At 51.2% G+C, this 19881-nt stretch overlaps 1 protein-coding gene across 1 annotated transcript; it reads left to right on the top strand.

Moving 5' to 3' along the window:
- The first annotated feature begins 5599 nt into the window (after window positions 1–5599).
- On the top strand, window positions 5600–11564 carry PLD6 (phospholipase D family member 6). Its single transcript, XM_079797396.1, has 2 exons — window positions 5600–6973; window positions 11169–11564. Exons 1-2 carry the CDS (start codon window positions 6325–6327, stop codon window positions 11414–11416), a joined length of 897 nt encoding a protein of 298 aa, XP_079653522.1. The 5' UTR covers window positions 5600–6324; the 3' UTR covers window positions 11417–11564.
- Window positions 11565–19881: the final 8317 nt, after the last annotated feature.

Below are 19881 nucleotides of genomic sequence, written 5' to 3' on the forward strand. Positions count from 1 at the left end.
GTTTTTTAAATTCTTATTTTCATTTATTCCTAGGGGTCTCTCCTATCTCTTCCTAATGTAGTATTCAGCCAATGATTTCGGTAGGTGTTGAACCTAAATACTTGGAGCCTGGAAGACCACTCTGTCTGTGGGTTGGGTAACACTTACAAACCTCTCGTGGCTTTCCTTGTTCCCGGGGCCCTTCTCTCACTCACGCATAGCTTCCCATTTAGCTGGGAACATGTGAAGAGCATAGCTTAGTCTTCTACGGCTTTCTCCAGGACCTGTCACATTTATGGCTGGTCTGCTACTCATCCCATACTCACTGCCACTTGGAGTGGAAGCTTGGACTAGTAAGACTGAAGTTCTTTTGTCCATTCCCACCACTATCAGCTAGAAAAGTGTAGGGTTTTGCAGCCAGTCACACTGTGTTAAGCCTATTTTCCAACCAGCCTGGGGGGCGAGGATAGGGGAGCAGCTTCAGTCAACAGGCCACATTTCCTGCTACTACTATCCTAAGCTCCAACAGGTTTTCAAAATTAAGGAACAATGACCTTCATTGGCACGTCTATCTGGGAGAAAGCTGCCCTGATGCTAGACAGTCAGTCACTCCCCTTATGTCTCTGGTGCCTTTCAGGCTGCTGCCCCAGCACTGGAGCTCAGAGGGAGTGAGTCCAAGTAAGTCCGTGCACTGGCCCTTTAAGAGGAACTGCTTAGGACTCTATCAGCCCTCCGTTTCTCTCAGCCTCAATCCCCACTGGTTTTTATTTATTTATTTTTTTTGGCTGTATACACATATTTTTATTTTTAATACACTTTTTTGTTTTGCTTTGTTAATCCTCACTGAAGGATTTTTTTCCCCATTGATTTTATTTATTTTTTTAAAATAAATCTTTATTGTTCAGATTATTACAATTGTTTCTCCTTTTTCCCCCCATATCTCCCCATCACCTGGTTCCCTCCCCCCCCCCCCCCCGTTGTCCTTACCCATAGGTGTATGATTTTTGTCCAGTCTCTTCCCATACCCCCCACACAGACACCCCTTTCCCCCTGAGAATTATCAATCCACTCCCATTCTATGCCTCTGATTCTATTATGTTCACCAGTTTATTCTGTTCCTTAGATTTCGAATTCACTTGATTTTTAGAATCACTTGTTGATAGATATGTATTTGTTGTTCATAATTTTTATCTTTACTTTTTTCTTCTTTTTCCTCTTTTTAAAGAATACCTTTCAGCATTTCATATAATACTGGTTTGGTGGTGATGAACTCCTTTAGCTTTTTCTTCTCTGTGAAGCTCTTTATCTGCCCTTCAATTCTGAATGATAACTTTGCTGGGTAGAGTAGTCTTGGTTGTAGGTTCTTGCTATTCATCACTTTGAATATTTCTTGCCATTCCCGTCTGGCCTGCATAGTTTCTGTTGAGAAATCAGCTGACAGTCGTATGGGTGCTCCCTTGTAGGTAACTACCTGTTTTTCTCTTGCTGCTTGTAAGATTCTCTCTTTGTCTTTTGCCCTTGGCATTTTAATTATGATGTGTCTTGGTGTGGTCCTCTTTGGATTCCTCTTGTTTGGGGTTCTGTGCGCTTCCTGAACCTGTAAGTCTATTTCTTTCACCAGGTGGGGGAAGTTTTCTGTCATTATTTCTTCAAATAGGTTTTCAGTATCTTGCTCTCTCTCTTCTGGCACCCCAAAAATTCGGATATTGGTACGCTTAAAGCCATGCCGGAGGCTCCTTATGCTATCCTCACACTTTTGGATTCTTCTTTCTTTCCGCCTCTCTGGTTGGGTGTTTTTTTTCTTCCTCATATTCCAGATGTTTGGTTTGACTCTTCGGGTGTGGTGGTCTACTCTGTATATTCTTTATTTCAGACAGTGTATGCATAATTTCTGACTGGTCCTTTTCCATTTTTTTGGTATTCTCATTTAGGTCCTTGAAGGTCTCTTCAAGTTTCTCAGCGGTTTTTAGAAGATTCTTGAGTAACCTTATAAATATGGTTCTGAACACTGTGTCGTCCATTAGTTTGCTTTCATCTATCTCTCCTACCTGTGACATACTTTGATGTCTCCACATTTTGGCTGCCTCCCTGTGTTGATGGAGTGGCTTTGTGTGGTCGGTAACCTATAGGGGCTGGTAGCTCAGTTTCCCCAATCACCCTAGGTGGTCGCTCTTGGTACTCCCCTTTGTGGGCTGAGTGGAAAGTCTTGGTGTAGTTAAAAGCCCTGATTGCTGTTGGTACACTGGGAGGAATTGACCTCCGGTCCAATTGGTTGTGAGGGCCTGCTGTGTCTATAACGGAAGAATTGCTGTGCTGGAGACACAGTAGGGCTTTGGTGCTCACTGAGTCTGCCTCTTGAATGTGTCCCTTATGAGAGTGGTTGAAATCTGGTGTCGTCCACACCGACAGAAAAGTCACTCTCACTCTCCGACCGATGGCCGAGAGTCCTGTAGGCGTCTGGGTCCCCCGCGTGTCCCCAGAAACTGGAGTTCAGAGTGGTTGGGATTGTTGGTATCACTGGCGGGAGTTGATCTCCAAGCCAGTTGGCTGTGAGGATCAGCAGTGTCTCCGCTGGGAGAGCTTCTGTGTTCAGCTTGGATGGGGCGGAGTCTCAGGGTGGCGCAGACAAGCTTTGGTTTCCCGTCTGCTCCGCCCTAAGAGGGGCGGTTTCTCCGTGCCCGAATTAATGGCTGCGCGCCTCTGAGAGAAGGCAGCTTTCGAGCCTCTCCCGCTGCCTAACAGACCAGTTTCTCCCCACCTGAGGCTGGATTTCAGTGCAGACCGGCGGTTTTGTTTTTCTCCCGAACGAGAAATCCAGTCACTGGGAGGGCTGTGCTCAGCTTGGATGGGGCGGAGTCTCAGAATGGCACAGACAAACTTGGTTTCCATCCGCGCTGCCCTAAGAGGGCCGGTTTCTCCGTGCCCGAATTAATGGCTGCGCGCCTCTGAGAGAAGGCAGCTTTTGAGCCTCGTCTGCTGCCAAACAGCCCAGTTTCTCCCTGACCGCTGCTGGATTTCAGTGCAGTCAGGAGGTTTTGTTTTTCTCCCAAACGAGAAAGCTAGCCACGCAGCGTCTGCTGCCCTCCCTCTCCGCGCGCTGCGAGCAAGCCTGCCGCGTATCAGCCACCCGCCCTTTCCGCGCTCACTGATCTCCGCACCTCCACAGCTCCTGAGGCTCAGCGTCCCCCTCTCTTTTTTTCTCTAGTTGTAGGTTTTCCACTCTGCCAGCTTTCCGGTGGTTCTGGACGGTGTGCGCTCTGTTTTCCAGTTGTAGTTTCAAAATTGTTGTGGTAGGCAACAGTTAAGTGTTTACCTTATGCCGCCATCTTGATTTCTCCCGGAAGATCTTTCCGCAAACGATCTCCTTCCTCTGTGCACCTGAGCAGAGGACCCTTCCCACTGGTTTTTATAGTCAGAAGTTATGGGACGTCTTTTCCTGGCACTGGAACCCTGGGCTGGGAAACAAGGTGTAGATTTGGGACCCCTTGCTCCTTGGGGGGGGGACCAGATATCCCTCCTGATTTTTATCTGCCACACATGGGTGTGGGACCAGCCATTCTGCATCTCCACCCTTCCTACCAGTCTCAATGTGGCTTCTTTAAATCCTTAGATGTAGGCCCTACCTGATTTAGCTCAGTGGATAGAGCGTCAGCCTACGGACTGAAGGGTCCCAGGTTCGATTCTGGACAACGGCACATGCCTGGGTTGTGGGCTTGATCCCACGTAGGGGGCATGCAGGAGGCAGCCAATTAATGATTCTCTCTCATCATTGATGTTTCTATCTCTCTTTCCCTCTCCCTTCCTCTCTAAAATCAATAAAGATATATTTTTTAAAAAATCCTTAGATGTAGGACTTGCATTCAGCTGGACTTCAGGTGTTTCTGAATGATAGTTGTAATTGTGGGAGGAGGCCAGTAAAGCATTTATCTAGTCCACCATCTTGCCCAGAAGTGAAATAATTTTATTTATTTATTTATTTTTAAAATATATTTTTTATTGATTTCAGAGAGGAAGGGAGAGGGAGAGAGAGATAGAAATATCAATGATGAAAGAGAATCATTGATTGGCTGCCTCCTGCACACCCCCCACTGGGGATTGAGCTCACAACCCGAGCATGCGCCCTTGACTCGAATCCGGGACCCTTGAGTCCTCAGGTCAACGCTCTATCCACTGAGCCAAACCAGCTAGGGCAGAAGTGAAATAATTTTAGATTTACAACCAAGTTTTAAAGATAGCATAGAGAGTCCCCACATTCTTGTCACCCAGTTTCCCTTACTGTTAGCATCTTATCTTACTATCCATGGAGAAACTGACATTGATTGGTACATTACTATTAATTAATCCTCAGACCTTATTGGGTTGTGCCAGTTTTTCCACTAATGTCATTGTTCTGTTTCAGGATCTAGCCAGTCCAGGGTACCACATTGGACTTAGTGGTCCTATATCCCCAGTCTCCTCTGGCCTGCAATAGTTTCTAAATTATTTTTTTTTCATGACCTTGGCCACCTGGGAAAATACTGGCCAGGTATCCTGTGGAATGTGATAGCATGCCATCCAATCTGGTTTTCCTCATTACTGAACTGGGGTGATGGGACTGGGAAACAATCCCACAGAGGTGAGGGTCCCTTTCCTCACAGTATTCAGGGGTACATGACATCTACATGGCATCTCTGGTGCTGCCAGCCAGCACTTCATTTAGGCGGCATTTACCAGGTTTCTCCATGTAAAAGCTATCTTCCCGTTTTCCCTACCAGTCACTAAGTCTCACCTACCCTCAAGGAGGTGGAAGATTTGGTTCAACTTCCTGTGTGGGGCAGGAGTATTTACAGACGTTATTTGGAATTCTTCTGCAAGGACACTTGAGTCTTCTTTTTCATTTCTTTTAAAATATGTATTTGTATTGATTTCAGAGAGGAAGGGAAAGGGCCAGAGAATTAGAAACATCAATGATGAGAGAATATCATTGATCACTGCCTCCTGCACCCCCTCTACTGGAGATTGAGCCTGCAACCCAGGCACGTGTCCTTGACTAGAATTGACCCCGGGACCCTTCAGTCTGCAGGCGGATGCTCTATCCACTGAGCCAAACCAGCTAGGGCCTTTTTCATTTCTTTAGTCCAGTGGTCGGCAAACTCATTAGTCAACAGAGCCAAATATCAACAGTACAACGATTGAAATTTCTTTTGAGGGCTGAAAACTGACTTCTGCCCATGGGCCACGAAGTTTCAATTGCACTGTAAGTGCGCGCCTGCACGTGGTATTTTGTGGAAGAGCCACACTCAAGGGGCCAAAGAGCCATATGTGGCTCGCGAGCCGAAGTTTGCCGACCACTGCTTTAGTCATTTACGTATATCAGTATAGACTCGTGTATGTTTATTTTATACTTGGGTTATAATCCAATACTGCAGTAATCATTTTGTTCCTCAAATTGTTCCAGATTTGGCCTTTGGGGGTTCTTTTAGGAAACCAAGACCTGGGAGCTAGGTGTTGGAATTGCTGCTGGGTGTCATCTGTATTAATACACATATTGAGCCACACTCCCCACGGCATCTCTGACACAGCCCAGCACCAGGACTACCCTAGCCGCCCCGCTCCTTCTCCCTAACGCCCACCCCACCCAGCAGGGAGAAGCCGGGCTCCCCGCCTGTGGTCAGGGTCCCAGCACCGCTCACCACCCGCTCCGGGGGGAGCACAGGTTCCGTGTGTGGTTCCTCTTGTGTTTAGCCGGACAGTCTCCAGTTAAAACAAGTTTCCAAAGTCACTGAGGTCAGCTTCTTCCATCCAGGGTCCGCTTTTCTAACAGATAAAGTCATGGAGACTATCGGCCGGTGACAGGGATTGTAGAGGATATAGCATTTCCATTGAAAGACCGGATTCAGGAAAGACGAAACAGAAAAATCCTTATCCTTTCTTCTTTTTCCTGTGAAATGTAACAGCTCCTCCCAAGCGACACTGCCGGCCCAGTGCTTGCTCAGACGGGGCCGCGGACCTGCTGTCCATGTTCCTGCTGAAACGGAACCGCATCTCCAACACCGAGGCTTAGACCGCGCGGGTCGGAAGCAGCGCAGGGGCCTCACGCAGGACGTGGGCCGCGCACATCGCCCCGCTGCCCACAGCACAGCGGGACCCTCGCCGGCTGTTTGAGATTCGGTTTGCAGCCCGCCTCCTGCCAGCGCCTCCCCCTAGGACCTAGGTGAATGGCAAGTGCGACCCGGAACCGCACCGCTCTGCGGCCCCCAGGGTGGAGGGGCGGGGCTGCTGCGAGCTTCGCGGGTGGTGGGCGGGCCGTGCGCTTGGCGCAGGCGCGGTGGGCGGAGAGCAGGGGTCAGCAGCACGAGGCGCAGGATGCGCAGGCGCAGGCGCAGGCGCGGTGGGCGGAGAGCAGGGGTCAGCAGCACGAGGCGCAGGATGCGCAGGCGCAGGCGCAGGCGCGGTGGGCGTAGAGCAGGGGTCAGCAGCACGGGGCGCAGGATGCGCAGGCGCAGGCGCGGTGGGCGGGGCGCCGCAGCACGAGGCGCGGGCGCCGGAGCGTTGGGCTGCGGCCTCGGCGGGCAGGCGGGCAGCATGGAGCGGGTGCGCTGGCAAGTGGTGGCGGTGGCGGCCGTGGGGCTGGCGCTGGCCCTGGAGGCTCTGCCCGCGGCGCTGCGCTGGTTGCGTGTCGGGCGACGGCGGAGGCCGCGGCACGAGGTGCTCTTCTTCCCGTCGCAGGTGACCTGCACCGAGGCCCTGCTGCAGGCCGCGGGGCCCGGGCCCTCGGCGCCCCCCGCGGGCTGCCAGTGCAGCCTGCCCCACGGCGAGAGCTCGCTGAGCCGCCTGCTGCGCGCCCTGCTGGCCGCCCGCGCCAGCCTCGAGCTCTGCCTCTTCGCCTTCTCCAGCCCGCAGCTGGGCCGGGCCGTGCAGCTGCTGCACCAGCGCGGCGTGCGCGTCCGCGTCATCACCGACTGCGACTACATGGCCCTCAAAGGCTCGCAGATCGGTCTGCTCCGCAAGGCAGGTAGGCGCAGGGCCCGGGCCGGGCGCGGGCCGGGGGAGCCCGCTCGGGGGCCCAAGCCCCAGGCTGGGAGGAAGGTCTGGCCTCTGGGACCGTAGGCGGAAGGGAGAAGGTCCAAAGCGCCTATGTGGGGTCAGGGGTCTGAGTACAGGTGACACCCCATTTATTTCCCTGGGTGGCTGTGTGAGGTCAGGCAGGCTTCACCCCGTGAAGCTCCAGGGCCCTCCGTGAAGGGCCCCTGCCCCCCGCGGTGGGTGCCTGGTGGGGGTGAGCCGCCTCTGTGTTTCCGCCAGCGGAGGAAGTTCCTCGGGACTCCGAGAGGCTGGGGGTGCCCAGGGCCACCGGGCAGGGGCAGAGCCTCGGGGAGCCCCCACATTCCCGTGGGACCGAGTGGGGAACTGTGTCTGGGTAGAGCTGGGGTGTGCGCGGCCGGCTGAAGGAGTATGGCTTCGCCGGGGTCTCAGGAATGGGGGGCAGGCGGGAGCCAGGCGCACGGGGATTGCAGCCGGTTCGGCGTTGAAGGGCCGAAGGAGGAAAAGGCGTTGCACCTTAAATACACTCTTGACTTGCATGCGGGGGCTTCTGAAATGAATAAAAGTGATATTCTAAAAAGTGGGACTATAGTATTTAGTTGGTGAGAAGTTAATATGTTTTTGCAGCCGCAAAAACACCTGGGAAGACATATCTCTGGCCAGCTGGCCTCTTACCAGGGCCGGGACCGGTGAACGGGAAATGGGAGGCCTTTTGTTCTAAGACCAGATCCTGGTCTCACCGGAGGTCCCTGTTTCGCCTCGTGTGATGAGTGTCCTGCAGGCGCGCTCTGCCTTGTATGTTGGCTGCACGCATGCCTGCTTCCTGTCTCTCAGCTACTCAGCACGTCATTCCTGCAGGAACCCCCTGCCCACCCCCGTCCTGGTCGCCCCAGTGACGGAGAGAACCCCTGGGAGCTGCTGCTGCTGCGCGGTGTCCGGGTGCCGAGTCGCACAGGCCCGCAGCGCCTTGCTGACCCGCAGGCAGAGCCTTCCCGGCGCCCGCAGCTCCCGCCCCGCTCGGGCTCTCCGGATGGCTGGCACGGCCTCCGGCGCCTGCTGCATCCAGGCAGCAGCGGTTCAGATGAGGATGCTCACTCCATCCTCTGGCCGTCAGTTGTCCTCACCTGCTGGTCCTTCACTGGAAATGCAGGCGTGGGCCGTTTCCATTCCGTTAGCTTTTGGAGAACCGTAAACTCTCAGGCTCGGAGAGGACCTTAGAGGGCGCTGCCCCAGACCACCTAAGGCTGGCTCCTCCGGGGGCGCCTGCCAGCACGCATTGTCCCTGTTCAACACGTACCTTTGTGTCAGGGTTTGCTTGGGCCGGTTCCAGGCGGCAGGGACACGGTGGGGAAAGAGACGACCGGGGGGTCTGACCGGAGCTGGGTGTTGAAGGCAGTGAGGAGGGTCGGGATGGGACAAAGCAGGGGAGTAGCTGGCAGTGGGGGGCCGCCCAGGAGCCTCCTGGCTGGAGGAACAGCGAGGTGTCCCTGGCCGGAGGCGTTAGGAACCTGTGCTCCGCACGGGGCGGGTGGAGAGCTGGGCCCTGACCACGGTGTGCAGGGCCCACAGGCTTGGAGGCGCTTCCCGGCCCAGCCACCATCACCTGCAGGGCAGCCGGACCCGTTCTGTGATGGAAGCCTTCAGAGGCCGCCGTGCTCCCAGAATGGGCACTGGGCAGAGAAGGGGGGTGGAGTGAGCCCCGAGGTGGGCGGGAGAGCTTCGCGGCAGCGTTGGAGGGTCAGGAATGGCTGATGTAACCGGTTTGGAAGGTGGATCTGACAGGGATGGGGGGGGGGGGGGGCGCACCCTGAGCACAACAGAACACAGGTGCCCGCGGGCGGTGCGGGCGGTGCGGTTCGGTGCCGGGGACATGCTTCCCTTCAGACGCCGCTTGTTGCTGACCTGAAATCCCAGCTTAAGCTGGACACCCTGTCTTCATGTGCAAACCTACTGCAAAGCAGCCCTTGAAACTTGTAAATCACGTTTCCCGGGGCCTCACTGCTGAGCAGGGTTAGGCACCGCTCCAGGGGGCAGGGCCGCTGAAGACGGGCGGGGAGCAGTGCACTGAGAGGGGCGGTGTGTGTGTGTGTGTGTGTGTGTGTGTGTGTGTGTGTGTGTGTGTATGTGCGTGTGCGTGCAGAGGCCCTGGTCCGGTGCCGGGTGCTTCCTGCTTCAACACCGGAGGCTGATGCAGCCCCCCCCCCCCCGCTCCCCCCAGACCTGCTGCTTCGGGGACCCTCAGGCCTCGCTGCCACCGCCCAGGGCTGGTTTCTTCTGTGCTCAGGCCCTCTCCTACAGAGGGGGTGCAGCTCCCAGCCAGGGGGTGTTTACTGGGGTCCCACAGCGAGGAAAGCCGTCAGTGACGGACGGGCAGTGCCTCGCGGGACTCCAGAGTGTGGGGAGGGTGCGGGGTCGGTTTTCAGAGGACACAGTAGTGTCTGCCATGGTCCCCTCCTGGGCCAGAATGCCCCTGGGAGCTGGTGTGGTGGGTCACTGTCTGGCTCAGCCACCATCACCTGCCCAAGTGACAAGATTTGCCCCTTTCCCATCAATTTGTCGACAAATAGCAAAGTTAGTAGCTGCTAGCAAATGGTCCCCAGAGCTGTGGGGGGCAGTGAAGGAGGAGGGGAGAGAGGGGGGCAGTGAGGGAGGAGGGGAGAGAGGGGCAGTGAGGGAGGAGGGGAGAGAGGGGGGCAGTGAGGGAGGAGGGGAGAGAGGGGCAGTGAGGGAGGAGGGGAGAGGGGGGCAGTGAGGGAGGAGGGGAGAGAGGGGGGCAGTGAGGGAGGAGGGGAGAGGGGGGCAGTGAGGGAGGAGGGGAGAGGGGGGCAGTGAGGGAGGAGGGGAGAGGGGGGCAGTGAGGGAGGAGGGGAGAGGGGGGCAGTGAGGGAGGAGGGGAGAGGGGGGCAGTGAGGGAGGAGGGGGGAGAGGGGCAGTGAGGGAGGAGGGGGGAGAGGGGCAGTGAGGGAGGAGGGGAGAGGGGGGCAGTGAGGGAGGAGGGGAGAGGGGGGCAGTGAGGGAGGAGGGGAGAGGGGGGCAGTGAGGGAGGAGGGGGGAGAGGGGCAGTGAGGGAGGGGAGAGGGGGGCAGTGAGGGAGGAGGGGAGAGGGGGGCAGTGAGGGAGGAGGGGGGAGAGGGGCAGTGAGGGAGGAGGGGGGAGAGGGGCAGTGAGGGAGGAGGGGAGAGGGGGGCAGTGAGGGAGGGGAGAGAGGGGGGCAGTGAGGGAGGAGGGGAGAGGGGGGCAGTGAGGGAGGAGGGGGGAGAGGGGCAGTGAGGGAGGAGGGGAGAGGGGGGCAGTGAGGGAGGAGGGGAGAGGGGGGCAGTGAGGGAGGAGGGGAGAGAGGGGCAGTGAGGGAGGAGGGGGGAGAGGGGCAGTGAGGGAGGAGGGGAGAGGGGGGCAGTGAGGGAGGAGGGGAGAGGGGGGCAGTGAGGGAGGAGGGGAGAGGGGGGCAGTGAGGGAGGAGGGGGGAGAGGGGCAGTGAGGGAGGAGGGGAGAGGGGGGCAGTGAGGGAGGAGGGGGGAGAGGGGCAGTGAGGGAGGGGAGAGGGGGGCAGTGAGGGAGGAGGGGGGAGAGGGGCAGTGAGGGAGGAGGGGAGAGAGGGGCAGTGAGGGAGGGGAGAGGGGGGCAGTGAGGGAGGAGGGGGGAGAGGGGCAGTGAGGGAGGGGAGAGGGGGGCAGTGAGGGAGGAGGGGGGAGAGGGGCAGTGAGGGAGGAGGGGGGAGAGGGGCAGTGAGGGAGGGGAGAGGGGGGCAGTGAGGGAGGGGAGAGGGGGGCAGTGAGGGAGGGGAGAGGGGGCAGTGAGGGAGGAGGGGGGAGAGGGGCAGTGAGGGAGGGGAGAGGGGGGCAGTGAGGGAGGAGGGGAGAGGGGGGCAGTGAGGGAGGAGGGGGGAGAGGGGCAGTGAGGGAGGAGGGGAGAGGGGGGCAGTGAGGGAGGAGGGGAGAGGGGGGCAGTGAGGGAGGAGGGGGGAGAGGGGCAGTGAGGGAGGGGAGAGGGGGGCAGTGAGGGAGGGGAGAGGGGGGCAGTGAGGGAGGGGAGAGGGGGCAGTGAGGGAGGAGGGGGGAGAGGGGCAGTGAGGGAGGGGAGAGGGGGGCAGTGAGGGAGGAGGGGAGAGGGGGGCAGTGAGGGAGGAGGGGGGAGAGGGGGCAGCCAGGCTGACTTGCCTTTTGCAGGTATCCAGGTTCGGCACGACCAGGACCTGGGCTACATGCACCACAAGTTTGCCATAGTGGACAAGAAGGTGCTGATCACCGGCTCCCTCAACTGGACCACACAGGCCATCCAGAACAATCGGGAGAACGTGTTGATTATGGAGGACGAAGACTACGTGCAGCTCTTCCTGGAGGAATTCGAGCACATTTGGGAAGAGTTCAACCCTGCCAAGTACACCTTTTTCCCACAGAAGAGGAGGAGTCACTGAAGCCGTGCTCTCACCTGTCTTGGAGTCGGAGGGGAGGGTTAATGCCAGAACTTTTGGTGCCTCCGGTGGAAACCAGACCAAACCTGCAAGGCCCGGACTGAGGGTGGCCGTGTGCCGCCTGGAGCTGCTGCGCTGCGGTGTCCGACTCTGCGTTCTGCTCGAGATAAACCTCAACGTGAGAAAAAATCATTACGACTAAATTCTCCTTCATTCCGACACTGACAGGACTCGGTGCGCAGGGTTAACAGGGAGGGGCTCCTGCCACGTTAGGCCAGTTGCTTGGACTGAGCTGGGGTTTCCCTCCCAGAGTCCGCGCAGCCACAGCGCCTGGACGTGCTGGCAGGAGCCTGGCTGGCACCCGGTTCAGAGCAGGGGTTGCTCCTCATGCCCCCGAGCGGGCTCCTGAGTCCAGGGAACCTCCTGCTCTGGCCACTCCACCACGGCAGCCCTTCCGGTGTCTCCTGAAATGTTCCCTCTCCCCCTTTGCACTAGCAGCTCGGCCGGCCGAACCTGCGGTCTGTCAGAAGAGGGAAAGGAAGTCAGGAAGGAAAGCAGGTGAGCAAGGACTGCTGGGCGTGGGGGGCGCAGGGAGCACCTCCAGGCACCGTCCCACCCCCACCCGTGAGCATTCCTCTTGTGGGCAGCTCCCTGCGATGCCCACGTGGGCAGGTGTGTGGTCTGCCAGGAAGGGCTGTAAGGACAGAGCCTGCTCTGTGCCCTGGGCTGTGCTTTTCATTTCTAACGTGCCCACATCCAAAGTGGTTTTGTTGTGTTTAGAAGTGGCCTTCACTGTAATAACCGTGGACTTTGCCAAGCTGCATTTTTGGGTCCGTGTGATCATCCACGAGAGAGAAGGCAGTTCCGGGTTGTATCTGCAGATCTAGTTTATCCTCAGCTCAGGGTTACGCCCACAGGCGAGGAGGAGACCGGGTGTCTTACATCTGTGAGCTTTGCAGCTTCCTTTCAGAGCGTGCATCTTTACGTGCGGATGGCCGATAGCACGGGCGGCTGGACCACTGTCCTCGGTCTGCGGTGCAGCCGGTGCCGAGGCTGGTGTGTGGTTTCTCCTTCCCTGTCGCGCTCACAGCGCCACCTGGAGACCATGGGTGCTGCCTGTTTCTTCTTTTTTAAAGTTACCTTTGACTTACAGTGTCAGGCAAGTAAATGCAAAGTTATTTTTTCTTATTTAATTGAAGCTATAAAGTATACTATGTGGATCAGAAATCACAAGAAATGGTTTTGTTAAATGTGTTTTTTATCGGAGTCTGTACTCGAGTGGAGTATGTTCTGGAAAAGGGAAAAGTTGTACAGTGTCCTGGACGCCGCACATGGAATAAATATGTTCTCATTCTGGAATGTTAGTGCTGTGTCTGCCTTTTACTCAGTCATTCAAACTGTGGCTGCTCTCTAATAACCAAGTGAAACTTAGGGGGAAGGAAGCAATATGCAGCTCTTTAGAAACTGTTGGTGAGCATGGTAGTCTTGCAGGGAGCAAGGCCTGAAGGTGTTCCTTAGGGATGCCCCCAAGTGTTTCCAAGACACCCCCACTTCCTGTCCAACTTCCAGCTCATCTGCCGGAGCTGTGTGGCGGGCACCCGTGCAGCCCACTCCCCTAGCTGCTGGTCTCGGAAGCACGATGGGGTTCAGGTATGGAGTACAGCTCAAGTGCATCCGTAAGGGTGTGCACAGAAAGGATCGAGCCAAACTAATTAGATTGATGTCTTATCCTATTTATATTGCTTATCTTGTTTTCAACATCTCTGCAGTGGCGGGAAGAATTTTAGATAACAGTTAACTTTTCTGAAAAGAACTTGCCATGAAAGAAAACTCCCTCTGAAGGCACGGGGCTGAGGAAGGACAGCAATGAAATCTACCTCCAAACAAGGCTGCTTGGTTTCCATGTAGATGAGGTGTTTGCACAGAATTACCTGGAGCCCCTGACCTTTGGGTTGGCCGCCCCTGCTCTGACAGGAGCAGTGTGCCCAGGGCAGCCAGGCCAGGCCAGGCCAGGGGAGCTGACGGGCATGTCTGGTCGGCCAGATAGAGTTCACATCAGGTTTCAGGGTCCATGAGAGTAAACTTGACCAAGTAGTTGATCTTTAGTTGATTCAGGAGCTATGTCAGGCCAAGTAAGTGGCTTTGCACTGATAGCAGTTATTGGGGGACTAGTCCAGCAATGGGCAGTCACACTGAAGAGACCCTAGAACTGTGGTTTGCCCTCTGTCGGTGGCACAGCCTGAGTGTGGACGGAAGGCTGGGAGGGGCTTGTGTACTGTGTGCTCTGAAGCTGTTCTGTGCCTACAAGGTCCTGTCATGGCTGCCCCTAGAAAAACGTGAAAAGAAGTAATTTCCTCAGGAGGCGAGGCAGTTACTTCTTGAGAGGAGTCAAGGACACCTTCCCCCACCCCAGAGACTCAGTCAGCCTCATGGTTTCAGTTCAAGGTTGTCATTTAAACTATGGGGCAGCTTAACAAATCTGATGTTGTGCAAAGAGAATCACACATTGGCACAATTAAGTTGAAAACATTTTAAACTATTGCAACCCTTGTGATTAAAAAAAATTGTCATGGTAGTCGATATGGCCATAGAGTCTGCCAACAGCTATCACAGCAGGAGTGTTTGAATGAACCGACACAATTACATTGTATTTTAAAACACTATATTAGTTCTATTGTTTTTTAAAGCAACTGATTATTTTTAAAATGACACTTCCAGATTCATATATTCTTCATTGTGATTCATAAAATGCATCCTTTCAGAGCATGCAATTCAGTGGTTTTTAGTATTAAACAGAGTTGTGCAGCCAAACATTTTCATCAACCCAGAAACTGCCTCCTTAGTAGCCTCTCTCCATTCCCTCCGACCCAGCCCCTGGCAGCCACTGGTCTGCTTCCTGTCTGTGGGTTTACCTGCTCTGGAGATTTCATAGAAATGGAACCAACAATATGTGGCATTTTGTGTCTGCCGTTTTTCATTTACCGTGTTGTAGCATGTGTCAGTACTTCTTTTTATAGCTGAAAAATATAAATTCTGTGGGTGTACATTTTGTTTGCCCATTCATCAGTTGATGGACATTTGGGTTCCCACCTTTTGGTTATTACAAATAATGACGTTACAAATATTCACATTTGTGGGACATATTTTCATTTCTCTTGAGTGGAATTGTTGGGGCACATAACTGTTGAACCCCTTGAGAAACTGCCAGCCTGTTTTCCAAAGCGACTGGACCATTTTACATACCCACCTGCACTGTGTGAGGGTTTCTCTTTCTCCACATCATCACCAACAAAAAGTTACCGGACTTCAATCATCACCAGCCTCTCAGGTGCTGTCTGTTGTGGTCCTGACTTGCATTTTTCTGATGACTAATGATATTGAGCAACTTTTCATGTACTTACTGGTCATTTATATCTTGTCTTTGGAGACATGTCTATTTATGCATGTGCTCTGCCCGTTTTGCCATTGGGTTGCCCTTTTATTGTTGAGTTATAAGAATTCTTTGTATATTCTGGATACAAGTCCCTTACGGGAAATATGATTTGTAAATATTTTCTCCGATTATTTGGATAGTCTTCCACTTTTTAAGTTGTTTGCAGCATGTTATTAACTTAAATTTTATATTGACACTACTACAGATGTCCCCAATTTGTGCCACCCCCCTTGCCCACCTCCACCCAGCCCCAGCACTGCCCCTCACCTTGGCCCTCACCATATTATTGTCTTGTCCAATGCTATGCATATATATTCTTTAGCTAATCCCTTCCCCTTCCTTTCTCTAGCCCTCCCAGCCCCTTCCCCTCTGCCATCTGTCAGTCTGTTCCATGTATAATGCCTCTGGATCTATTTTGTTTGTCAGTTTATTTTGTTCATTAGATTCCACATATGGGAAGGGAAGATGGCTGCCGATGGGAAGGCAAACTGCAAGATAGTGTGTGAGTGTGAGAACAAAGGGAGAGTGTGTGGTTGCACGGGGAGTGTTTGTTGGTGAGTTGAGGGACAGCTATACTCCAGGAGACTGTAGGGGACGGCCGGACGGGGTTCCCCTAACCAGGAAGCCCCCACTGCTGCTGGGATCCCTCCTGGAGTGACCAGCTCTGACATGAAGACCGTGCCATCTTGAAGGGGAAAGTGGATGTTATCGGAAGCCTGAAAATCTACAACTACGGCAACCAGCGAACAGCTGTAAACCTGAGAACACCGGATCCCAAGTGGCATGAGCACGTGGATTTGAAGGAGCTCTGCACCACCTCATGGAAAGGAGAGAGAGAACTACATAAACAGACACCCAGAGAAGAGAGATCATGGGGAGACAAAGAAACAGCCTGCATATGAAAGAAAAGCAGGCATCACCAGAAAAGGAAGTAAACGAAATGGAGGCAAACAATCTGTCAGAGAAAGAATTCAGAGAAATGGTCATAGGGTGGATGAAAAGAATGGAAGACAAATTCAACAATATGAGTAATAACCAAGAGGAAATGAAGAAGAACCAAGAAGAAATGAAAAATGACATCGCTGCTATAAAGAACTCAATAGAAAGCACCAACAGTAGACTAGAAGAAGCAGAGGACTGCATCAGTGAGCTAGAAGACAAGGTAGGAAAAAATACCCAAGTAGAGCAGCTTCTAGAAAAAAAATTAAAAAGGAGGAGAGCCTAAGGGAACTTTGGGACAACACGAAACAAAACAACATCAGGACAATAGGGGTGCCAGAAGGAGAGGAAACTGAGCAAGGAATAGAAAACCTGTTTGAAGAAATAATGACAGAAAACTACCCTGATATAGGGAAGAAAAAACCCACACAAATCCAAGAAGCTCAGAGTCCCAAACAAAATGAACCCCAAAATACCGACGCCAAGGCACATTATAATTAAATTGGCAAACACCAACGACAAAGAATCTTAAAAGTGGCCAGAGAGAGACAGAAAGTTACCTACAAAGGATCCCCCATCAGACTAGCGACTGATTACTCAACAGAAACACATCAGGCCAGAAGGGAATGGAATGAAATATACCAGTGATGGCAAACCTATGACACGTGTGTCAGCACTGACACGCGTAGCCATTTCTGATGACACGCTGCCGCTGAGGCGGCTGCATCCCGAGGATGAAACATTTGCGAAATAATGTTTTTTCCTCAAAGTGACACACTACCCGAGTTATGCTCAGTTTTTTGGCGAAGTTTGACACACCAAGCTCAAAAGGTTGCCCATCACTGAAATATACAAAGTCATGCAAAGGAAGGGTCTGAATCCAAGAATACTGTACCCAGCATGGCTGTCAATCAAAATTGAGGGTGAAATCAGGAGCTTCACAGACAAAAAAGGACTAAGGGAGTTTATTACCACCAAACTAGCAATGCAAGAAATGCTAAAGGGTCTGCTGTAAAAAGAAGAAATAGGAAGCAAAGAAGGAACAGGGATAAAGAATAAAAATGGTGACAAACAAGTACCTATCAATAATCACTTTAAATGTAAATGGATTAAATGCCCCAATCAAAAGACATAGGGTAACTGAGTGGATAAGAAAACATGACCCATATATCTGCTGTCTACAGGAAACCCACCTCAGAAAAGAAGACGCACACAGACTGAGGGTGAAGGGATCGAAAAAGGTTTCTCAGGCGAATGAAAATGAAAACAAAGCTGGGGTAGCAATAGTTATATCTGACAAATTAGATCTCAAAGTGAAGGACATAAAAAGAGATAAGGAAGGCCACTTCATAATACTAAAGGGAGCAATCCAACAAGAAGAAATAACTCTGGTAAATATATACACACCCAATACAGGAGAGCACCTAAATACATAAAAAAAACTCCTGGAGGATATCAAGGGAGAGACTGACAGCAATATAATCATAGTAGGGGACTTTAATACCCCACTATCACCATTGGACAAATCCTCTAACAAAAAATCAGCAAACAAACATCAATCCTAAATGACTCACTAGACCAGATGGAATTAATTGACATCTTCAGAACATTTCACCCCAAAGCCACAGAATATACATTCTTCTCAAGTGCACATGGGCCATTTTCAAAGATAGACCATTTTTGGGTCACAGGCAAAGTCTCTACAAATTCAAGAAGATAGAAATCATATCAAGCATCTTCTCAGATCACAATGGCATAAAACTGGAAATCAACTACAATAAAAACAGCCCCCAAAAATCAAACACATGGAGACTAAATAGCATGCTATTAAACAATGACTGGGTTACCAGAGAGATCAAAGAAGAAATAAAAAACATCATGGCAACAAACAACAATGAAAACACAACAATCCAAAATCTATGGGACACAGCTAAAGCAGTCTTGAGAGGGAAGTTCATAGCTCTACAAGCCTACTGCAAAAAAACAAGAAACAATGGTAATAAATTACCTAATCCTACAACTCAAAGAGTTAGAAAGAGAGCAACAAGAAAAGCCCAGGGTAAGCAGAAGCAAGGAAATAATAAAAATCAGAGCTGAGATAAATGACATAGAGACCAAATAAACAATACAAAAGATCAACAAAACCAAGAGCTGGTTCTTTGAAAGGATAAGCAAGATTGATGAACCTCTAGCCAGGCTCACCAAGAAGCAAAGAGAGAGGACCCAAATAAACAAAATCAGAAATGAAAGAGGAGAAATAACAACAGACCCCACAGAAATACAAAGGATTGTTAAAAAATACTATGAACAACTCTATTCCAACAAACTGGACAACCTGGAGGAAATGGACATATTCCTAGAAAAATACAACCTTCCAAAACTCAATCAGGAAGAATCTAAACAGCTCAATAGGCCAGTAACTATGGAAGAAATGGAAGCAGTCATCAAAAAGCTTCCAGCAAACAAAAGTCCAGGGCCAGACGGCTTCACAGGGGAGTTTTACCAAACATTCAAGGAAGAACTAAAACCTACCCTCCTCATACTATTCCAGAAAATTCAAGAGGAAGGAACACTTCCAAGCTCCTTCTATGAAGCCAGCATCACCCTAATACCAAAACCAGATAACGACAACACAATGAAAGAGAATTACAGGCCAATATCCCTCATGAACATAGATGCATAAATCCTCAACAAAATTCCAGCAAATCAGATCCAGCAGTACATCAGAAAGATCATACACCATGACCAAGTAGGATTTATCCCGGGGATGCAAGGATGGTACAATATCCACAAATCAATAAATGTGATACATCACATAAACAAATTGAGAGATTAAAACCACATATATAAATTGATGCAGAAAAAGCATTTAACAAAATCCAACACCCTTTCTTGATAAAAACTCTCAGCAAGGTTGGAATAGAAGGATCATACCTCAACATAATAAAAGCTATGTATGATAAACCCACAGCCAACATCATACTCAATGGACAAAAACTAAAACCATTTCCCCTAAGAACAGGAATAAGACAGGGATGCCCACTCTCACCACTGCTGTTCGACATAGTACTGGAAGTATTAGCCATTGTGATTAGACAAGAAGAAGAAATAAAAGTCATCCAAATTGGAAAAGAAGAAGTAAAACTGTCCTTATTTGCAGATGACATGATATTGTACATAGAAAACCCTAAAGACTCCATCAAAAAAACTATTAGACTCAATAAATGAATTTGGCAATGTAGTAGGATACAAAATTAACACCAAGAAATCTATGGCATTTCTATACACCAATAGTGAACTTACAGAAAGAGAGACTAAAAAAGCAATCCCATTTACCATCGCACCAAAAAAATAAAGATACCTAGGAATAAACTTAACTAAGGAGGTAAAAGACCTATATACGGAAAACTACAGGACATTGAAAAAAACATAGAAGACATAAACAGATGGAAGAACATACCAGGTTCATGGATTGGTAGAATCAATATCATTAAAATGTCCATACTACCCAAAGCAATCTATAGATTCAATGCACTCCCCATTAAAATACCAACGGCATATTTCACAGACTTAGAAAGAACTCTCCAAAAATTCATCTGGAATAAAAAAAGACCCTGAATAGCTGCAGAAATCCTGAGAAAGAACAAAGCAGGTGGGATCTCACTACCAGATTTCAAGCTGAATTACAAAGCCACTGTTCTCAAAACAGCCTGGTACCAGCACAAGAACAGACATATAGACCAATGGAATAGAATAGAGAACCCAGATATCGACCCAAACCACTATGCTCAATTAATATTTGACAAAGGAGGCATGAACATAGAATGGAGTCAAGACAGTCTCTTCAAAAATGGTATTGGGAACATTGGACAGATACATGCAAAAAATGAAACTAGACCACCAACTTACACCATACACAAAAGTAAACTCAAAATGGACACAGGACTTAAACATAAGACAGGAAACCATAAAAATACTAGAGGAATCCACAGGCAGCGAAATCTCAGACATATGCCAAAGCAATTTCTTCACCGATACTGCTCCTAGGGCAATGGAAACTAAAGAGAAAATAAACAAATGGGACTACATCAAAATA

Source organism: Cnephaeus nilssonii (assembly GCF_951640355.1).
Source record: "Cnephaeus nilssonii genome assembly, chromosome: 19".
NCBI lineage: Eukaryota > Metazoa > Chordata > Mammalia > Chiroptera > Vespertilionidae > Cnephaeus > Cnephaeus nilssonii.

Excerpts from the sequence above, each read along its gene's own strand:
- PLD6 (XM_079797396.1), top strand. The coding sequence starts at position 6,325 with ATGCGCAGGCGCAGGCGCAGGCGCGGTGGGCGGAGAGCAGGGGTCAGC. Across the intron at positions 6,974-11,168 it reads CGGTCTGCTCCGCAAGGCAG|GTATCCAGGTTCGGCACGAC; the intron begins GTAGGCGCAGGG and ends TGCCTTTTGCAG.